The sequence below is a fragment of the Ailuropoda melanoleuca genome, chromosome 4 (assembly GCF_002007445.2).
Source record: "Ailuropoda melanoleuca isolate Jingjing chromosome 4, ASM200744v2, whole genome shotgun sequence".
NCBI classification, from domain to species: domain Eukaryota; kingdom Metazoa; phylum Chordata; class Mammalia; order Carnivora; family Ursidae; genus Ailuropoda; species Ailuropoda melanoleuca.
Genome location: NC_048221.1, coordinates 123,349,891 through 123,368,119, shown reverse-complemented (window position 1 = coordinate 123,368,119; position 18,229 = coordinate 123,349,891). Strand labels below are relative to the sequence as shown.

Here is an 18,229-nt window from a genome sequence, read left to right as displayed (position 1 = left end):
CGCTTGGCATTTTCTGAAACTGTCCACAGATCTGCCTGGGATCGGGTCTCTGCAGAGGGGCCTGGAAAGCCTGTTAGAGCTCCTTCTGAGCAGCCGGATGAGGCCAGGACAGGGCCCAGGGGTGGGTGGGTGTGAGCACAGTGTTCTTCACCAGAGTCCAGCTCAAATGTTCTATTTTTAAAGCCAATAACAGCATTCTTCCTCCAGCCCCAAAAGTGAAAATCTGAGCAGCAATCGATTGTTCTGGTCAAGGACAAGGTGGAGGTGGGACAGGAGACAGAACAAGCCACAGGGGACGAAGGGCAGCACAGGGAGAGTGTGCACCTTCCACCCAGATAAGCACAATGCTGCCCCCGAAGACATGCCAGCCAGTCTCCAAACTTCCACAAGCCAGCGCCAGTCCGCTTTCACCTCTCCTCAGAGAAAGACTGTGCAGGGCAGGAGGGAGAGCTTTACCCCCGCCATGGATGGGACAGGGGTGGACCAGAACAGCTGTGAACAATACAGGAGCCCAGATTCTAGGTCCAATAACAGTTTTTATTCCCTTGGAACAAACATCTGTGGGAAAGAAACTCCAAAAGGGAAACATGAACATGAGCAACAAAATGACGCTAGGGTGGTGTGCCAGGTGGATGGCACACTCCACAGTGGACCTGGTCGTGCCCTGGTTTCTCGGATCAACATGTGCCCCATCCCCAAGTGCCCATGACATAGGTGGAGGGTGGGGGCAGTGAAGTGGAAAGCTTCCCTACTCTATGCAAGGGAGATGAAGGTACCGGCCTATTCTGAGGTCTCTCGGGGATACCAGACCCTCCCCCTCAAGAATGGAGGTAGACAGGGAAGAATGAGAGGGGCCTGGGAATCACAGATAATTGAAAGTAGTCACAGACCCTTTGTGGCTGACAGAATCTATGCTTAAAATAGTACCAGAAGAGAAACAACAGCTGGCCAAGACGGCTTTGTGTTTCATGGTAAACATGATCAACCTTGTCAAGTCAGGCCCCAGAGCAGTGATAACGAGCACTACTGTTTCTATTCACTTCAAAGGAGCCTGATGATGGTTAATCAGAAGCCATTTCCCCAAAGGATTTGCCTCGATCCCCTTTTCTAGCAAAATCCTGTCCCCTGCAAGCCTGGTCCTCTAGAGAATAGACTCTCAAGGAACAAATAAAAACCTTATCCTACCCTCACACTTCCCATGACATGACAGCTTCTACTGCAGCCCAAACACCTAAAAACAAGGTCCTTTGGTGGGCTAGATAATGCAGTCCTCGATTGTCCCTACATTGTGTATCACCTAACTCATCGCTATACTACAGGATGGTCTCTGTCACTGAGACCTGAGCCCAGATCACAGTGAGGTCTCCTGGAGGATGAAGGTGGGGCTGTTCCCTTGGCGGGCTGAGCCTTCCTCAGGCACTGCCACGGCCTCTTTGTCTCTGCTGTTCTTCAACATCCCATTACTCATCTTTTCTGGAAATGCAGCAGTGTCCACCGAGAGGTCCTGAAAAACAGAGCAAAGGGAGTGGAGAGGGTGGGGTGAACATGAGACAAAGGGGTGAAGGAACTCAGGCAGAAAAGGTGGAAGACCCTGCTTTGATCCCTGCTGGAAGGGAGATCAGCAAAGGGTAGTGGGGGAGAAAGGGAGGAGAAAAGCATGAGCTGAGTGGTTGCGGGGGTGGGGGTAGGGAGAGGAAAGGCCAGCACACTAGGCTGAGACCCTTCTGCCCACCAAGCCAGCACCAGCCACCCTACTCTGAGGGTACAAGCCAGAGCATTTACTGGGGGACAGTCCAGGTTCAGACAAATAATCAGAGTTGCTGGGGAGGAGAAAGGAAAGGGATGGAAGGCAATCTGGAAGGTCCAGTAGTAAGAGAGGAAAGGGAGGGTATAATCTGGACAACTTAGCTGCTACCTGGCTGTAGCTTATGCAGTGAAATCGCTTCTGACAGGACATGGGCAGGAGGGCAAGGAGCTTTGGCAACACTGGGTAAATGGTCCGAGGATTCAGGGCCCGGCCCCGCATTCCCCCTGAAGGCAAAGGCACTTCTGAGTCTCCTACTGTGAAACCAGCGCACACCCAGCAAGCCATCTGTTCTCAGGGCTCTGAGACCCCAGCCCCTGCCCACCTCCCAGAGCTCAGCTAAGAAGCCCAAGGAGCCCAGAGAGCAAGCTCAGTTCTCCCCCAGAATCCAGATTCCTAGTGGCCTCCCTCAGTCTCGCTTCTCTGGGTCCCCATTCCACATGCCCTCACCAGTGAGTAGACTGACAATCAGGCCCACCACAATGACTGTGGTCGAGTTGTGAGCGCTGTACCATAAATACGACAAGGAGTAGAGACGCTGCAGCCCTGTAGGCCTGGGAAGAACCAGAGTAAGGACAGTTAGCAATTCGGTGACGGGACATTCCTGAGACACAGTCCAAGGATCTTGGGACCCAACACCCAACATTTCCCTGAGGAGTTTGGTGGCCCATTCCTTAGCAAGACCCCTGGGAAACCCCTCAAAAATGAGCTATTCTCCCCAAGGAGAGAGTGAGCCCCAACTCACTTGGAGAGGGTGGTTGAGGGCATCAGCGTGGTCATGGTGACAGTGGTCAGGTTGCTAGGCAGGGAAAAGCTGGATATATTAGGGGGAGAGGGTGCCACGCCGGAGGCCATCTTGGTCACTATGCTCCCGATGCCAATCCAGAAGGCCATGATGAGTCCAGCCAACAGGCCCACAATGGCACCCTGCCCAGAGACACAACACATTCTCCTGTCACGATGCCAGCCCTAATAAATCTTCACACCAGTTCCCAGAACTCATTGGGAGCGCCCTGCCAAAACATTTCTCAGGTCCACCCCTGTACACAACTGTGGAGCCAAATGGATCACTCACAAGAGGGTTGGCACAAGGAAAGAACATCCCAAGGCAGAAGAGTCCGAGCAGCGGTCCCCCAACCATGCCAAAGATGCTGAGTGCCGCCTGTGGAGAACAGGGTTGAGGAAAAAAAGAGAACATTCAGGCTCAGAGCCTTCCAGCCTCACCAATGTAGAGCATGGCCACCTGCCAATGTCTCAGCACCCCACTTGTCAGATCTGTCTGTATCTTCTACCTGGAAACATCAGAATACAGGATTCCAGAGGGCGAATCCTGGGAATGTTAAAGGAATGTACTCTGGGCTGTCCTAAGGCTGATCCCCAGATGTCTCTGAACCGACGATATCCTGAGAATGACTCTAGGGAAGGCTACTCAAAGCTAATGGTGGTCCATCAAAGGTGAATTTTTGACACTCATCCCTATACCCTTCCTTTCACATCAGCTGTCTTCCTCAACTTCCTGTTTCAATCAATTCCTTTCTCCCTTAAAAACTGTTTTCTTCTCTGCACAGTCCTTACCTGTAGCACAGGTCCCATTTGGGAAGAAATATAGGCCATTCCCAGACAAAGTAGCCCATAGCCAAAGGCTGGGGGAAAAGGGGGGAAACAAGCAGAGATAAGTTAACACATTTTGGAAAGTAGAGCAAAGCTCCTTCCCCAGCCAAACTACTACCTCTGTGTCCCTAGAAATGGCATATTCCCTCCTGCCCCAGCTCTAGGTCCCTCCCACCCAGTCTTCCCACCTATGTGACTCGGAGACCTTCCCTGCCCTGAAACGTCAACAAGGTCGTGTGCGTTTGGCAAGCGCTGAGCCCAGGCTAAAGCTGGTGCTGAAAAGCAGACTGATGACAGTGCTTAGGGTGTGTCTTAGAAAGAATACAACTGAAAAGATGAAGAAGCATAATCCCACCAAGGATTCTGGAAAGCATGATGGCCTGGACTTCAGAGAACTGAGGGAACCAGGGTCGGATCAGATCTTCCATGGTAACAGTTGCCAGTGAATTAAAAGCAGAAGATATGGTGCTGAAAGGAGGAAGACAAAAACGAGTCACGCTGAGTCTGGGAGCTGAGAGGCAAAACCAACAGGGGCCCTGCTAAGGGAAGAGTGCCCTAAAGGCAGGAGAAGACATATGAAGCCAGAAGCCGTCCTCACAGCTGGCAGCTGAGGAAGAGGCCCAGAAGGCAAGGACATTTGTCCTTTTCTGAATGGAATACAGGTTTTGATCAAGTAGAATCAATTCCTGGTGTTGTAAAAGAAAATCCTTTGCCAGCAAGGGGGCACCTCCTGGGAGAAGACATGCTGTTCTACACAGATGAGCTGTCCCTCGTCATCCACAGAGAGACGGGCACATCGAGAAACTCACAGAGATCCCCTCCTCCACCTGCCACCTTGGGACAAGTAGGGATCAGGTGCATCAAGCCTGAGGGTAACGGTCAAAGAGGGTACCTGAGGGAGCCACTGAAGAGGCAGGCGATAAAGAGCCCAGGCAGGCCCGGCAGGCCTTTCAGGAGATCCATCACAAAATACAGGACGAACTGCAGGCAGAACAGAAGTGCACAGCCCTCTTGAGAGGGGAGCCCTTCCCCAGGGTAAGGCGTGTGGGAACCCCCCTGCCAGTGCCCCCACCAGCCTATGGATAGTGGATGATTAAGAAGGGGGCTAAGCACTGAGGGTAACCCAGTTAGTGGAGAGAAAATGGGCTCTAGATAAAGAATAATGATGTTCACACCCACCCCTGCCCCTGACTACCAATGTGATGAGCATTCCGGCCACCTCGATGAGGCTTTTTTCTTTTCCGTAAAATGAGGCTGTTGTAAGGATTAGAGGAGACCAGGTAGGTGACAGCTCCCGGCAAAGCACATGGCACAGTGCACAGTGGTGAGCCAACAATAAAGGCAGGTCCCCACCCCAGCAGAGTGAGCGCTATGATTAGGTGATGCTGGCCAGGGGCTGGGACCCTCGTGCAGACTGTAGAATCCCACAGTGGAAAACGACTTACATCCATTTCCTACCCAGGGTGAGAATCCTTTCTGCAGCCAACCAGACACTCCTCTTGGGGGGCCAGGTTGGCCCTCATGGGCAGAGAAGGGTGCCAGGGAGGACTTCTCACCTGGTCAGGGGCTGCTTGAGCCTGCTGGGTGCTCATGGGATACTCCTGGTAGTAGACAAACATGACCAGGCCAATGAGGCAGCTCATGCAGAGGACCAGCTGCTGGCAAGGGAAGACTGCATAGCAGGAGCTGCAAAGAGACCCGTGCCAAGGAGACAGACTGTAATAGACACCCTTAGGCATGTCGCCGAGCTCCGGAAAGCAGACCTGTATCCTGACCCCGACGGGTGTGTGCGCACGCTCTGGCATCCTGCCCCAAGCCCAACTGCCCCGGGGAACGGGGCCCACTCTTCTCTCCACCTCCCTGGTCTTCCTGTCCCTGTACTCACAGCACAGCAGCCTTCTCCGTGCGGGAACTGAGGTAGCGCTGCACCTGAGCCTGGTTCACTCCATACAAGGACAGCATCATGAAGACACCCCCAAAAGCCAATGTCCAGAAAGTGTGCCGTACAAAAGGATCTGGATCCAGCCTACAACAGATGTCAACTGGTCACTGTGGCATAGCCCCAGACAGACACAGCCTTCCTCACACTCCTACAATGGGGGCAGAGCTGCTACAGGGTGAAGGAGCTACTGAAGGCAAGAACTGGCTAGACACGAGAAACAGGGCAGCGAGATGGAGGAAGGGTTCCATCCCTCCAACACAGCCTCATGCCAGGTACTAAAGACATCTTGACCCTCCTTACCCACCAGCCAGATCTCTGTGATCACCCTCCATCCCTGCAGTGCCAGCTTCCCACCCGTCTCCGGCTGCCCCTAAGGCTGCCAGTTTGTCCGGTTTCCTGCAGCTCTAGAGGAGTTCAGGCTCTAGGATGCACTCAGCCCCCAGGCACTACAGACCCCAGCCAGGGGAAGGGGTGTACTTACACGATCCCAGAGATGCGGCCATGCTGGGAAGCCACTTCCCACACATGCCCCAAGCCGCCCACCTTGGCTGACCCCACAATGATAACCACCAGCTGCCCTAGGAACATGACCAGCGTCTGGAACACGTCTGTCCAGATGACTGCCTTCAGCCCACCCTGCAGGGCAAAGAAAGCGTGCCTGCCACAGATGTCTTTAAAACCACCCACAAGTGAAGACACCATACCTGCCACCAGCAAGGGACGGTACTGCCACCAGGGGCACAACTGCTGAGACTCTGTTGACATCATTCCCACCCTATCTCCTACTCCACCGACGTCCCAGCAAATCTCCTACATCCTGTTTCATCCCACTCCAGAACTCCATCCCATTCTCACCTACATTTTTTTTTAAATATTGTATTCCTACTCCACCGACGTCCCAGCAAATCTCCTACATCCTGTTTCATCCCACTCCAGAACTCCATCCCATTCTCACCTACATTTTTTTTAAAATATTGTATTCNTTCTCACCTACATTTTTTTTTAAATATTGTATTCTATTTTTTTTTAAGATTTTATTTATTTATTAGACAGAGATAGAGACAGCCAGCGAGAGAGGGAACACAAGCAGGGGGAGTGGGAGAGGAAGAAGCAGGCTCATAGTGGATGAGCCTGATGTGGGGCTCGATCCCACAACGCCGGGATCACGCCCTGAGCCGAAGGCAGACGCCTAACCGCTGTGCCACCCAGGCGCCCCTCTCACCTACATTTTTACCTCATCCTTTCCTTTCTTTTTCCTCCCATCGCCCTCCCTCTCCTAAGACTTAAAACCACACTTACCAGAGCAGTATTAGACAGTACAAACAATGCCTAGGGTCAGCACTGACAGCCACAGGTCAAAGCCAGTCACTGCAAACAGATAAAAACCACATTCTTGTCTCTGGAAGAGAGTTTTCCAACATAGAAACCAGAAAAACCCCAGCAAGACATGAAGCATTTAGTCATTACGGATGAAATAAATTATTCACTACAATGGAAAAAAAATGTTTGAATCCCACCAAAAGGTGTTGATTAACCAGTTCAGATGAGACATGGTAATGTTTGATTAGCTTTCAAGTAAGGTGAACCAAGGTACTTCCACCTCCAGCAGAGACCAACCAAGGGCTCACACTGTGAAATAACTCCCTGGCCAAGGTCGGATTCTTTTCTCCACAGTCTCCTCTACCTGCCCCTCCCAAAGGTGTTTTCCCAGCCTGCTGTGGCTGAGAGCCAAGGGCCGTGACTCCTCACCTGCATTGAGGGCCAATGATGGTGCATAGAGCACAACTCCCATGTAGATCACCTGTTGCGTATGGAAAAGAGAGGGGGAGGGGAGGGGGGGGAAAGGAAGACGGGCAAAGAGAAGAGAAAAGATGGACCTCGGCTCCAATATCCTAATGGCCTCCCTTCGTCTAGGCTCACTTCCCTCTCCCTTCTTCCAAATCTTGGCTTGCTGCCACCATAGTGACTGTGCTGCAACTGGAAGGAATAGGAAGTAGGATGCCTCCGGTGGCTTCAGGGACACTGACCCCTAGTGGGACCTTCAATCTTGCCAATTTGCAAGCAGGAAAAGCTCAGAATGCTTCAACATACCAGAGTTTGGGTCCCTCTACCATATCTCAGGCTTAAATTCTACCCTCATTTCTACTTACCATCTGAAAGATGAAAGTCACAGTCCCACAGACCCGCACAGCTTTATTGAATCGGAGCTCCAGGTACTGGGTAGGAATATATATATACACACACACATATACACATATATAAATAATTAAAGGTTTTCCTCCCCACTCTACCCCCCACAATTCCACCTCCTTCAAGAAACCCAGGAACATGAAGGAGTATTCAACTCATATCTACTCTGGGCCTCTCAGCACAGCACCCTCCTTCTCTCCCCACCTGATCACACCCAGAAAGAACTTGGAAACACACAATGTGTCCCATCACTCTCATTAGGCAGAAAAGGTCCAGGGACCGAGATCCCTCATATACGCCCTCTTCCTTCTTTCTACCCCTGACCCTGATGGTCCTGTGTGCTCCTCTTCCTCCCTGCTCACCTCATAGGCACTGGTGAGATGCAGGCGGTAGAAGACAGGGATGAAGACGTGTGCAGGGATCAGCAGGCCCAGAAAATAGCAGCAGCCCAGGAACCAATACTGGGTCCCAAATCGATAGATCTCAGACGGCACACCCAAGATGGCCACGGCTGATTGGAAGGTGGCCAGCAGAGACAGAGCCACAGGAAGACAGCTCATTTTTCGGTCTGCCATGAGCAACTGGCCAACAGTATGCTGGCCCCAGCCACGAAAGGCATGGTAGAGCCCAATAGCAAGGGAGAGAACCAGCAGCAGCACAAACACTACATAGTCCACGAGGGAGAAGGTAGATGTGACCACGTTTGTGTCCGAGGTTGGGAGCAGGGGAGCAAAGGTGTTCACCCCCACACTCATATCTTCACTGTGTCTGCGGCCTACAGCCACTTGCTGCTCCTGGGCTCTAGGCTGCCACTCAGCTGGGCACTGGCAGGCAGGTCAACCTGGCTTCCAGCCACGATCTCACAGTTCTTCTCCACCAAGTGACATTATCCAAGGTGAGCTGCAAAGGAATCAGCTCCTAGTCAGGCTTACCCTGCCTTCACGGGCACCCATCCTCAGGCCTGTGTATCTCACACCCATCAAACCTGGATCAGCCAGCTCTGTACAGCCCTTGTAGGTCTGGAGAACCTAATACAGATTTGGTAGGGGAGGAAGGAAGCAGCAGAGCAAGACAGCCCGGAGACAACTGCTTGTCCAAGATCATTTTGGGCATACACAGCTGTGAAATATAAGAACTTTCTTGGGGCACCTGGGGAGTGCAGTCAGGTTGTGAGATCAAATCCTGTGTCAGGCTCTGCACTCAGTCTGGAGTCTCCTTGACATTCTCTCTCCCTCTGCCCCTCACGTCCTCTCTAAAATAAATTACATCTTAAAAAACAAAAACAAATACAAAAAGCAAATCTTCTTAGGTCTCCACCCCAAACACAAAAGAAAAATCCAACTCTAGCCCACATTCCTTCTCAAAGACTTCCCTGCCCCTACTTGCAGGCACAGACCCAGTCACTACAGCGTACTAAGCCAGCAGACCTCAGCCTGGCGCCACAGCCCAGCAGGGAAGAAGAAAGGAAGACTAGTAACAGCCTCCTCTCTTTCCCCTAGCCTCAGCTCCCATCTCCCATATTCCCAGTGTCACCTTCCTAACAGGACCCCTTCTCAGCACTGATCCCCAGTGAGATTACCTACACGGCAGCCCCAAACTCCATTCTACATGTCCCCAAGCCAACCACTTCATTCTCTCCAACACCACTAGATAAGCCCTGCCACCCACCTCTCAGCTCCTCTCCCTGCAACACTACTGTCAAGAGCAGATCTGGGTAGACTGTTGGGATTCAAAAGTAAGAGGGCAATGTGCTGGAGCCAGGAGTTCAGAGTTACAATTACAGAGAAGCAAACCAGCCAGGGAGCTGGGGCAAGGGAACAGCCAAGGAAAGTGCTCCTCTCCTCCTGGAGCAGGAACCTACCTATAGAAGTAATCTCTGTTCTGAGGCAGCGCTGCCTGGAGAAGCTTTGTGTGTCTGGAGCTGGGCAGAAGCTGAGGGTCTGGCTCTATAAGTAGCTAAGGTGAAATCGGGAATGAGGGGCGGAGTGAAGCTCAGCAGCTATTTGCTCTGGCCCCTTCAGGGAACCAATCAATGTGATCCAAATGGCCCTATCACCCTATGGCCCCCAAACTCCAGCTCAGTCCTAGAGGCTCCAGAGTGGGGAACAGAGAGCTCACATTCAACAGCATTCCTAGCTGGATTAGGCTTTCACTGTAAGTCACACTTGGCACCGTGTGCTAGAGGGAATTAGAAAAGAGGAGCCCAGGGAAATGGGAAAGTTGCTTTTCTGACTCCTGCACCCAAAATACTAATCCTCAAAGAATACAGCATTATCCTCAGAACAAGGACAGGATTATGCTACTTCAAAACTTAACATTAAGAGAACATTAAGAAATCACTATCACCACCCCCTCAGTTACCAACAAAGATACTGAGGCCCAAATGACTCAAGTGATCTTTCCAGAACCACAGGGCCGATTATTGTCAGTCTAGATTAGAGCTCAGGTCTACTGATTCCCCATCCATCCATTCTTCATTTATACCATAATGTCTCTAGAGAATATCCACAATATACTCATCAATATGGAGAAAAAATTACCAAAGCATGTCAGGTTTTCAGATAGCCTAAATGATGACAGTTAACGCTTTTTGAACACCCCCCTTTCCTTTTTTTTAGTGAAGCAACTCAGCTCTTACTTCTTGCAACCCAGCGGTGTACCATGAACTTTAATAATGATAACGAAAAAGTACCCTTTGCTATCACTTTTAAAACACCACCTCTCGGTTTATGAACTTTAACTGAACACTCTCTAGTTCTCAAGGAAATGGAGTCAGAAAAGTTAAAGAACTTCCTAAGGTTACGGCATGATACAAAACAAGGGAGAAAGAAAGAGTGCTATCTGCAGGTAAGGCTGATCTGCCAAGGGGCCCATCCTTACTATTCCCAGAACCAGGGCGGGAGCAGAATGTTAATTGGAGTCAGTCATTCACAGAACAAAGTTTAGATTCCAGCTAGTCTAGACACACATTAATATAACCTATGTCTTCTGTTCTTGCCCACTAGGAGAAAGATCAGCCCCCACTGTCTTCTGGTTCACTCACACTGTGCTCTTGGGCAGATGTCACCCGGCTGGCATGATACGGTCTTACACAGACCAAACCTGAACTCTGAACCTCGTGGGGCCAGCAAAGAGAAGAAATCAGAGGCGGCAACTCTTGGATCACATGTTCTACGAGTCATAAATGTTAGTACCCAGAATAGTGTTCCCAACAGGCCACTCTGGTTTAACCTAAAGATGCCCTGGGCCTTTGTACATTGCAACATCTTTAGTTCTCACTCCTCTTTGGCAAATTTTACTATGATAGAGGTGATGGAAAATGCTGGAGAGTAAGAGAAGGTGTTTGCTGTGTGCAAACAAGAATGCGTAGCTCTAAAGGGTTAGCATAAAGCCTACAGTGGTTACGGAAAGGAAAAACGGTCTCAGTGTAGGCTAGAACACAGACATACAGAACTGGAGACTCTCCTGCTGGGGCAAATTGGTAGAGCTTCTGAATAGAATTCTATTTGCATGAGGTGTAGAGAACCTTCCTGGATGGCTGAAGAGAGAGCCAGGCAAGACAGGAAAAACCTGACCCAGTAACAAAGTGTTCCTCAGACAGACTCTGATTCTAAGAACAGGACAGGTAGTGACTTTCTAATACACTGCTCTAAACCCCATGGACTTGCATCTCTGAGAGGGGGGAACCGAAAGAGCAGAGTGGTTTCACTAAAACTCTAACACACAGGGCACAAATAGTGGGCTGTGAGACCCCTTTTTAAAAGTATAACACACAGAAATGGAGAGGATCATTCTACACCACCGTACCTCCTCCCTTCGATCGCCTGCACTTAATTGCCTTGACTCCCACAAAAGGCAAAGGGGGCCACTGCAGGACCCACTGTCCCCAAAAAGATTCCTTCAAAATCTGCCCTTGTGCCTAGAATTCTTCGAGGTCTTTAAGCTTTGGTACCCTCATTACAATGCTAAGAACTACCAATGCCTTAGAGACGTGCCAGCCAGCTAAAAGTAAATCTTTTCGAGGAGATTCCACATACCTGCGGGTACGAAGGGAAGCCGGGGCCGGCCACTCCAGATGAGTCAGCTTTGCCGAGCTTTTGCCTGTTCCTAATCACAGGCAACACGCAGTCTCTCCGGGCGCGGGGCTCCCCAGGGCCACCCAGGGTAGAGCTCGCCTTTCCCTTACCTCCGTGGCTCAGCGAGGGCTAAGAAAGTCCAGTCGTTTTTCCCGAGATCAGCATCGCTCCGTTTTTCTGGGAAGGCAAAGGACATGAGAAGGCAGGCAAGCGCCTATCCCGTCCCTCCCTCCTCACCAAGGATCCGGCCGCCGCGCGGTCTCCGGACTGAGGTGAAGGTGCCAGGGTGCCCGGAGCCTCCCCAGTCTCGTCTCCTCCCGCCGGGTTTGCCCTTCACTCTTCGCTTTTCTATCACCCTTACCCTCTTTATTTGTTGGCTTCCCGCCTTCCCTCCACACGTGAGGTAGCTTAACCACTACACCACGCGGTCTCAACTCAGATCTTCCCGTTCCTCCACGCAGGGAACCAGCTCGCCCCGCCCCTCTCCACCCGCGCCCCCTTCTCCGAAGCCTATGGGCATTGGCCCCCAAGCGCTTGCCCGCCCGGGTGCGGCCCATTTGCCGGGTCTCCACCTTTGGGTGCAGCAAGCCGGGCCGGCCACACGCCGGCTGAGAGAGAGCGGGGACCCGCCCCCTGGCCGCCTCGCGTGGCGCCGCCATGTTTACTGAGGGCAGACGGAGTGGGCCCCGAGCCACTGCGGTGACGCGACCTCGGCGTCCGGAAGCGAGGAATGCGGAGCTGAAAGAGCGGCGGCGGGGAGGCCTTCGCTAACACGGGAAAAGGAGAGGGAGTTGACCAGTCCGCCCTAACGGGGACTAGTGTGCCCAAAAAAGAGCTCTGACCTCCTCAAGCGGCGGCAAGCCCTAGCCCATGCCGGGCGACTAGGCCACGCCCGGTGAGGGCGGAGCCACACTCGCAAGTATCGCGAGGCGTTGAAAAGGACGAAGGGAGCAAAAAATGGCTCCTCGCAGGCTGGGGAGTCCTTCGTTCGTGGTCCCTTGGGCAGCGACCCTGCTCCTCGCTCTGGGCGCGGAAAGGGCTCTGGCGCTACCCGAGGTACAGAAGCAAGTTAGAGGTCGGGCTGAAGCAGAGCTGCTGGGCAATGTTCTTTCGTGCTCGCCTGCCCTCGGCTCTCCCCTCTCGCCAGCCAGCCCGTGGGTCGGATTTGGTCCCTGAGGCTTACCTAGCTGTAGCCCAGCCGGCTCCGGCTCTTTAGTACTCACGCTGCGCAGGTGTCCCGCTGCCCTCCCCTGCTGACGTAGACCTTTAAATTTTGATCTCCTTGTTCCTTAATCTTTGAATAACTTGAAGTTTTTCGGCTACCGACGAGTCCTGGCTCTTCAAGCTCGTCACTCGCGAATGCAGTATGTCGCGCTCTGGCAGTACTGTACTTTGTGTAAAGCTTGATGAGTTCCTTTGTGTACCTGCAGTGCTTTTATACCTGGCCAAACCGGGTCTGTCAGATAGAGAAGTCACTGGAGAGGGCATAATAAATGTGTTTGAACAGTGATCTTCGAAGATGAGGGCCTTTCCTGGGCAAGGTCTGGTCTAGAAAGTCTCTAGTGTGCTGATTTGGCTCTTGGCTGTAGGCGAAGAAATGAATCAATCCCCTAGTCAAACTTGATATAAAGATAGGACACTACTGCCCAATGTTAAAGGGATTCTGAAGAGTGTACTGGCAGTTAACTTTTGCTACCTGTTCTTTTCTTGGCTTTTCTTTCTGGAATCCTAATAGTTTTCTCTGTTCTGCAGATATGCATGCTGTGTCCAGGGAGTGTGCGAGATTTGTCACAAGTGACTCTTTATTGTAAGCGGACACCAGAGCTAATGCTGCACTCCCGCTGCTGCCTGAATCAGGAGGGCACCATCGTGGGGTGAGGGAGGAAAAGACAACTCTGGATACTGGAAGAGTTGCACACCTGATTCTTCTTCTTCTTCTTTTTTTTTTAAGTAGTCTTCACACCCAATGTGGGGCTTGAACTTAGGACCCTGAGTTCAAGACTTGGGCTGAGATCAAGAGTCCAACACTTAACCCACTGAGCCATCCAGACACCCCACCCCTCCAGCCCGGATTCTTAAAGGCTTGCCTGATTGGCTTTTGGGATAAATATCAGTGCCTGTTTTGGGGTCATCCAAACCATGATTTTCATACATTTAAATGTGTTACAGCATTTTTAGCTAGGTAAATAATCCTGTGATTCTTCCTGGTTGAAACTGCAGAGAAGTCATAATTTTTGCTCATTAAAAAAAAAGCCCCTATGGTTTCCTTTAATTATTTTTTTAAGATTTGATTTATTTATTTACTTATTTATTTATTTACTTATTTATTTATTTGAGAGACAGAGTGAGCAAGAGAGTACAGGAGCGGAGGGAGAGGGAGAAGCAGACTCCCCCACTGAGCAGGGAGCCCGATGCGGGGCTCAGTCCCAGGACTCCAGGATCATGACCTGAGCCTAAGGCAGATACTTAACCAACTCAGCCACCCAGGTGCTCCCATGGCTTCCTCTTAAAAGAAGTTTTGTTTTTTTATTTATTTTCGACTCTGGATTACTTAGGGTGTGTCTCCATGAAATGGCTCCCTTAGCCTCCAAAGCACCTTGCTAATAGGGTATTCTTCCCTTCTGATGAATTCCTGTTTGTCTTTGAGACAAATTCCTTTTCTGCAAATTGTCCCCTTAATGAAGTTTAGTCCCTCCATTTTCTCCCTTTATGCTCTGAGGATTCACTCTTCTTATGGCTTCAGCTATAACTACCATGCAGGTGTTCCCCAAACTAGATCTGTTTTAGTATCTTTGGCCCCCTCTCCAACTTGAAGGTATACATGAGTACTTCTAGCTTCTATTGTACTTCTATAGTACTCCTATTAAACATTTCCTCTTGAGTACACCCTCACTTCAGAATCCTAAATGTCATCTGTCTTGCTTCCATTCTCCTCTCTCCCTAATTACCTAAATACTTCTCTATAGGAAACTCTCTGAAAACCAATTTTTCCCCCATCATCCTTCTCTGGTTTTAAAATTAAAATTGTCTGTTGCCCTCAGGATAAAGTTCAAACCATAAACCGCTACAGATTGGTCTCAATCCAACTTTCAAACATTTTTTTCCAATTACTTGTCCATTAAAACACTTGATGAGGGTCTGGCTTGAGCTAGACTTGCCTACTTCCAAAAGCAATCCCTTTTTTTGTTTCTTTGTTCATTCAGACCTCTCTCCTTACCTGACATGTCCTTCCTCCACCAAATTAAAACATACCCATCCTTTAATTCCAGCATCGTCTGTGAATGCTTCCTACTCAATGCTAGAATAATCTCTCTCTTTTTTTTACTTACTCTAATCTTTACTCAATGCTAGAATATCTTTTTTTTTAGTTATTCTAATCTTTAGTATCTACACCACTCAAATTTATTCATATAGTGTCCTGTGGTTTCTTTCAGATTATAATTTAATGTTTACACTGTTTTTATACTTGGAGATGGTCTTTCTCTACGACATTGTAAGCCACTTGAAAGTTAAGATACTGAGGGTTTTCTTTTTATTCTCCCAATTTTTGCAGTTAATGGGCACTCAGTAGGGGTGCCTGGGTGGCTCAGTCATTTGGTTAAGTGGCTTGGCTGCCTTCAGCTCAGATCGTGATCTTAGGGTCGTGGTATGGGGTTCCCTGCTCAGTGGGGAGACTGCTCCCTCTCCCTCTGCCGCTCCCCCTGCTTGTGCTCTCTCACTTTCTGTCAAATAAATAGAATCTTTTAAAAAAAATAGGCACTCAGTAAATATTTGAAGAATAAAGGAACAGACAGCAATAGATAGTGAAGAAAAAAATAATGTGGCATGGTCTTTAGTATCCAGTAATTTGTCTCCAGTCTGTAGTAGAAAATGCACTTGGAAAAAACTTTCTTTTATGTGACTTGAATTTTTTTTCCTATTTGAAGGCCCTTTGTGGATCTGAGAATTATAATAATACAAAGTGAGATTCACTAACATAGACAAGGAAAAAATTTCTTCCAATATATTCACAGATGCATTGATACACTGATTAGAACAGTACTGTCTGATAGCACTTCCTTTTATGATGAAAATGTTCCATATCTGTACTCTCCGATATAGTAGCCACTAATCACATGGTGAGTGGTTACTGAGTACTTGAAATGTGGCTAGTGCAAATGAGAAACTGAATTTTTTTTTTTTACCTAATTTAAATAGCAACACGTAACTTTGGTAACTGAACTGGACGGTGCAGAATTAAAACATCTACCACAGCATCTAGTTTGTGGCCCTGAACACAGCTGTGTTCAATTAATATAGCTGAAAAGAGGGTTATATTAGCTTACCATAGGTGAAGAAAGACATATAATTACACTGATTACTGTGTTTCCTCAGGCTGGATCTCCAGAACTGTTCTCTGAAGGACCCTGGTCCAAACTTTCCTCAGGCACATACTGCTGTCATCATGTAAGTGGTTAGTTATCTTCCCTCCCCAACGGCAACTATGGTGAAGGGTTGATGGGAAAGTCTTTGAGGATGGCCTTCTAAAAAGATGTTTGAATATTAATGTCCAAACTTGGACAACTCAGAACGAGAACTGGATTACCAGCCCAGGAAGATGTGGGAATGGAAGGAGAGTGTTTTCTTAGAGCACAGCGCTAACAGTGTGTGCTTTGCAGAGACCTGCAAGCAAACCCCCTCAAGGATGACTTTGCCAAGACCTTCCGTGGCTTTACCCAGCTCCAGACTCTGTGAGTAAGGCTATAGGGTTGGGGAGAGAACCAAAGAAGGACAGTGCTGTGAGCTCAGCAATTTGGGGCTGTGTGTTATGATTGCCTGTGTTGTGTTCAGGATACTGTCCCAAGATGTGAGCTGTCCTGGAGGTATTAATGCCTGGAATACTGTCACGTTTTATAAGAACAACCAAACCTGCCAAGGGCAAAGGAACCTTTGCAACAGCACTGGCGACCAAGGTATGCTGTCTCACCTCCACCATTCCAGGAATTGCCTTTCCTCCCTTGTATTCTCCATTTTAGATCTGACAGTAAAGTGGCTTAAGTGCCTAGTTCAAGTTTCTGAACCTCTAACCCCTTGAAAAAGAAGGTCAAAGATGTATTGTAGGGGCGCCTGGGTGGCACAGCGGTTAAGCGTCTGCCTTCGGCTCAGGGCATGATCCCGGCGTTGTGGGATCGAGCCCCACGTCAGGCTCCTCTGCTATGAGCCTGCTTCTTCCTCTCCCACTCCCTCTGCTTGTGTTCCCTCTCGCTGGCCGTCTCTATCTCTGTCGAAGAAATAAATAAAATCTTTAAAAAAAAAAAAAAGATGTATTGTTGTTATGTTCTTTTAAAAAAAGTTTTATTTAAATTCAACTAGCCAACATATAGTACACCATTAGTTTCAGATGTAGTGTTCAATAATTGATCAGTTGCATATAACACCCAGTGCTCATCGCATCACATGCCCTATTTAATGCCCATCACGCAGTTACCCCATTCCCCACCCACCTCCTCTCCAGCAACCCTCAGTTTGTTTCCTATAGTTAAAAATCTTTCTACGCAACTAATGAATTGTTGAACACTACATCAAAAACTAATGATGCACTATATGCTGGCCAATTGAACATCATAATAATAAAGATTCTATCACGGTTTTTCTCCCTCTCTGATGACTTCCCATTCAGTTTTCCCTCCCTTCCCCTATGATCCTCTGCACTGTTTATTATATTCCACATATGAGTAAAACCATAGGGTAATTGTTTTTCTCTGACTTTGTTGTTATTTCTGATTATCTGAAATCATCTTCTGCCTTTGACCTAGAAATAATTGAGATAATCTAAGTTGAAGCAGATATTTGAGAAACTTACGTAATGAGATTCAGTGATGTCTTCTGTTTTTCTCTGGCTCGCAGAAATGTGTCCTGAGAACGGATCCTGTGTACCTGATGGTCCAGGTCTCATGGAATGTGTCTGTGCTGATGGCTTCCATGGCTACAAGTGTATGCGCCAGGTGAGGAATTAGGCCTTCTAATTAGGGATAAGAGAAATGCATAAGGAAGAACCTCTCTGAAAGAAGAGCCCTAAGACCAGAGCTGATGCAGATCATCTAGAGAAGGAAACTATGAGAGAATTGCCCTGGGTAAGGGGATAGATACACTAGGAAAGAACCAGGTGTTAGGATGTAGTCGTTGGTGTCACAATGTATGAAGGGTTTTTTTGGTCTGTCATTCACAGGGTTCCTTCTCACTGGTTACGTTCTTCGGTATTCTGGGATCCACCACATTATCCATCTCTATTCTGCTTTGGGGGACCCAACGCCGAAAAGCCAAGACTTCGTGAACCACATAGGTCTTCCTACTGATCTAAAGATCTTCTTGATCTATCTGAGCCCCACCGGGGAGATTTACTTCCTAGACAGGCATGGTTGGCCAGCAGCTCCTCCTCAAGAGTGAAGCCACCTTTGGCAGAAAGGTGGAAAGTTGCATAACCTTGGGGTGTTGTGGACACTGTAGTGCAGGAGTGAACGGGGACTGGTGCCCCGTTTGTGCTTGACTATAATAAACATCTTTTCTTGTCGTTCTTTTTTTTTTTTATTTTTTAGAGAGAGGCGACCTGGCTTTGTGTATTTCTTG

General features: G+C 49.1%; 2 protein-coding genes across 2 annotated transcripts; one reads left to right on the top strand and one right to left on the bottom strand.

Annotated features, from left to right (window-relative positions):
• Positions 1–516: 516 nt before the first annotated feature.
• Positions 517–12,183, bottom strand: SLC5A6 (solute carrier family 5 member 6). Its single transcript, XM_034659751.1, has 17 exons — positions 11,985–12,183; positions 11,585–11,800; positions 7,910–8,447; positions 7,508–7,573; positions 7,107–7,158; positions 6,668–6,725; positions 5,839–6,003; positions 5,301–5,441; positions 4,972–5,101; positions 4,308–4,396; positions 3,771–3,883; positions 3,380–3,447; positions 2,880–2,966; positions 2,550–2,731; positions 2,255–2,358; positions 1,916–2,031; positions 517–1,504 (listed from the first exon to the last, which is right to left on the bottom strand). The coding sequence occupies exons 3-17, from the start codon at positions 8,300–8,302 to the stop codon at positions 1,352–1,354; spliced, it is 1,917 nt and encodes a 638-aa protein (XP_034515642.1). The 5' UTR covers positions 8,303–8,447; positions 11,585–11,800; positions 11,985–12,183; the 3' UTR covers positions 517–1,351.
• A 299-nt stretch (positions 12,184–12,482) lies between these two features.
• Positions 12,483–18,176, top strand: ATRAID (all-trans retinoic acid induced differentiation factor). The gene is made up of 7 exons (XM_002913771.4): positions 12,483–12,679; positions 13,376–13,497; positions 15,998–16,069; positions 16,282–16,353; positions 16,454–16,575; positions 17,510–17,607; positions 17,832–18,176. The coding sequence occupies exons 1-7, from the start codon at positions 12,581–12,583 to the stop codon at positions 17,934–17,936; spliced, it is 690 nt and encodes a 229-aa protein (XP_002913817.2). The 5' UTR covers positions 12,483–12,580; the 3' UTR covers positions 17,937–18,176.
• The last annotated feature ends 53 nt before the right edge of the window (positions 18,177–18,229 follow it).

Coding starts and splice junctions, on each gene's coding strand:
- SLC5A6 (XM_034659751.1), bottom strand. CDS start 8,302: ATGAGTGTGGGGGTGAACACCTTTGCTCCCCTGCTCCCAACCTCGGAC. Junction 7,574..7,909: donor ATCTCACCAGTGCCTATGAG/GTGAGCAGGGAG, acceptor ATTCCTACCCAG/TACCTGGAGCTCCGATTCAA. Junction 4,397..4,971: donor CTCAAGCAGCCCCTGACCAG/GTGAGAAGTCCT, acceptor TTCTGCCTGCAG/TTCGTCCTGTATTTTGTGAT.
- ATRAID (XM_002913771.4), top strand. CDS start 12,581: ATGGCTCCTCGCAGGCTGGGGAGTCCTTCGTTCGTGGTCCCTTGGGCA. Junction 16,070..16,281: donor GCACATACTGCTGTCATCAT/GTAAGTGGTTAG, acceptor TGTGCTTTGCAG/AGACCTGCAAGCAAACCCCC. Junction 16,576..17,509: donor CAACAGCACTGGCGACCAAG/GTATGCTGTCTC, acceptor TCTGGCTCGCAG/AAATGTGTCCTGAGAACGGA.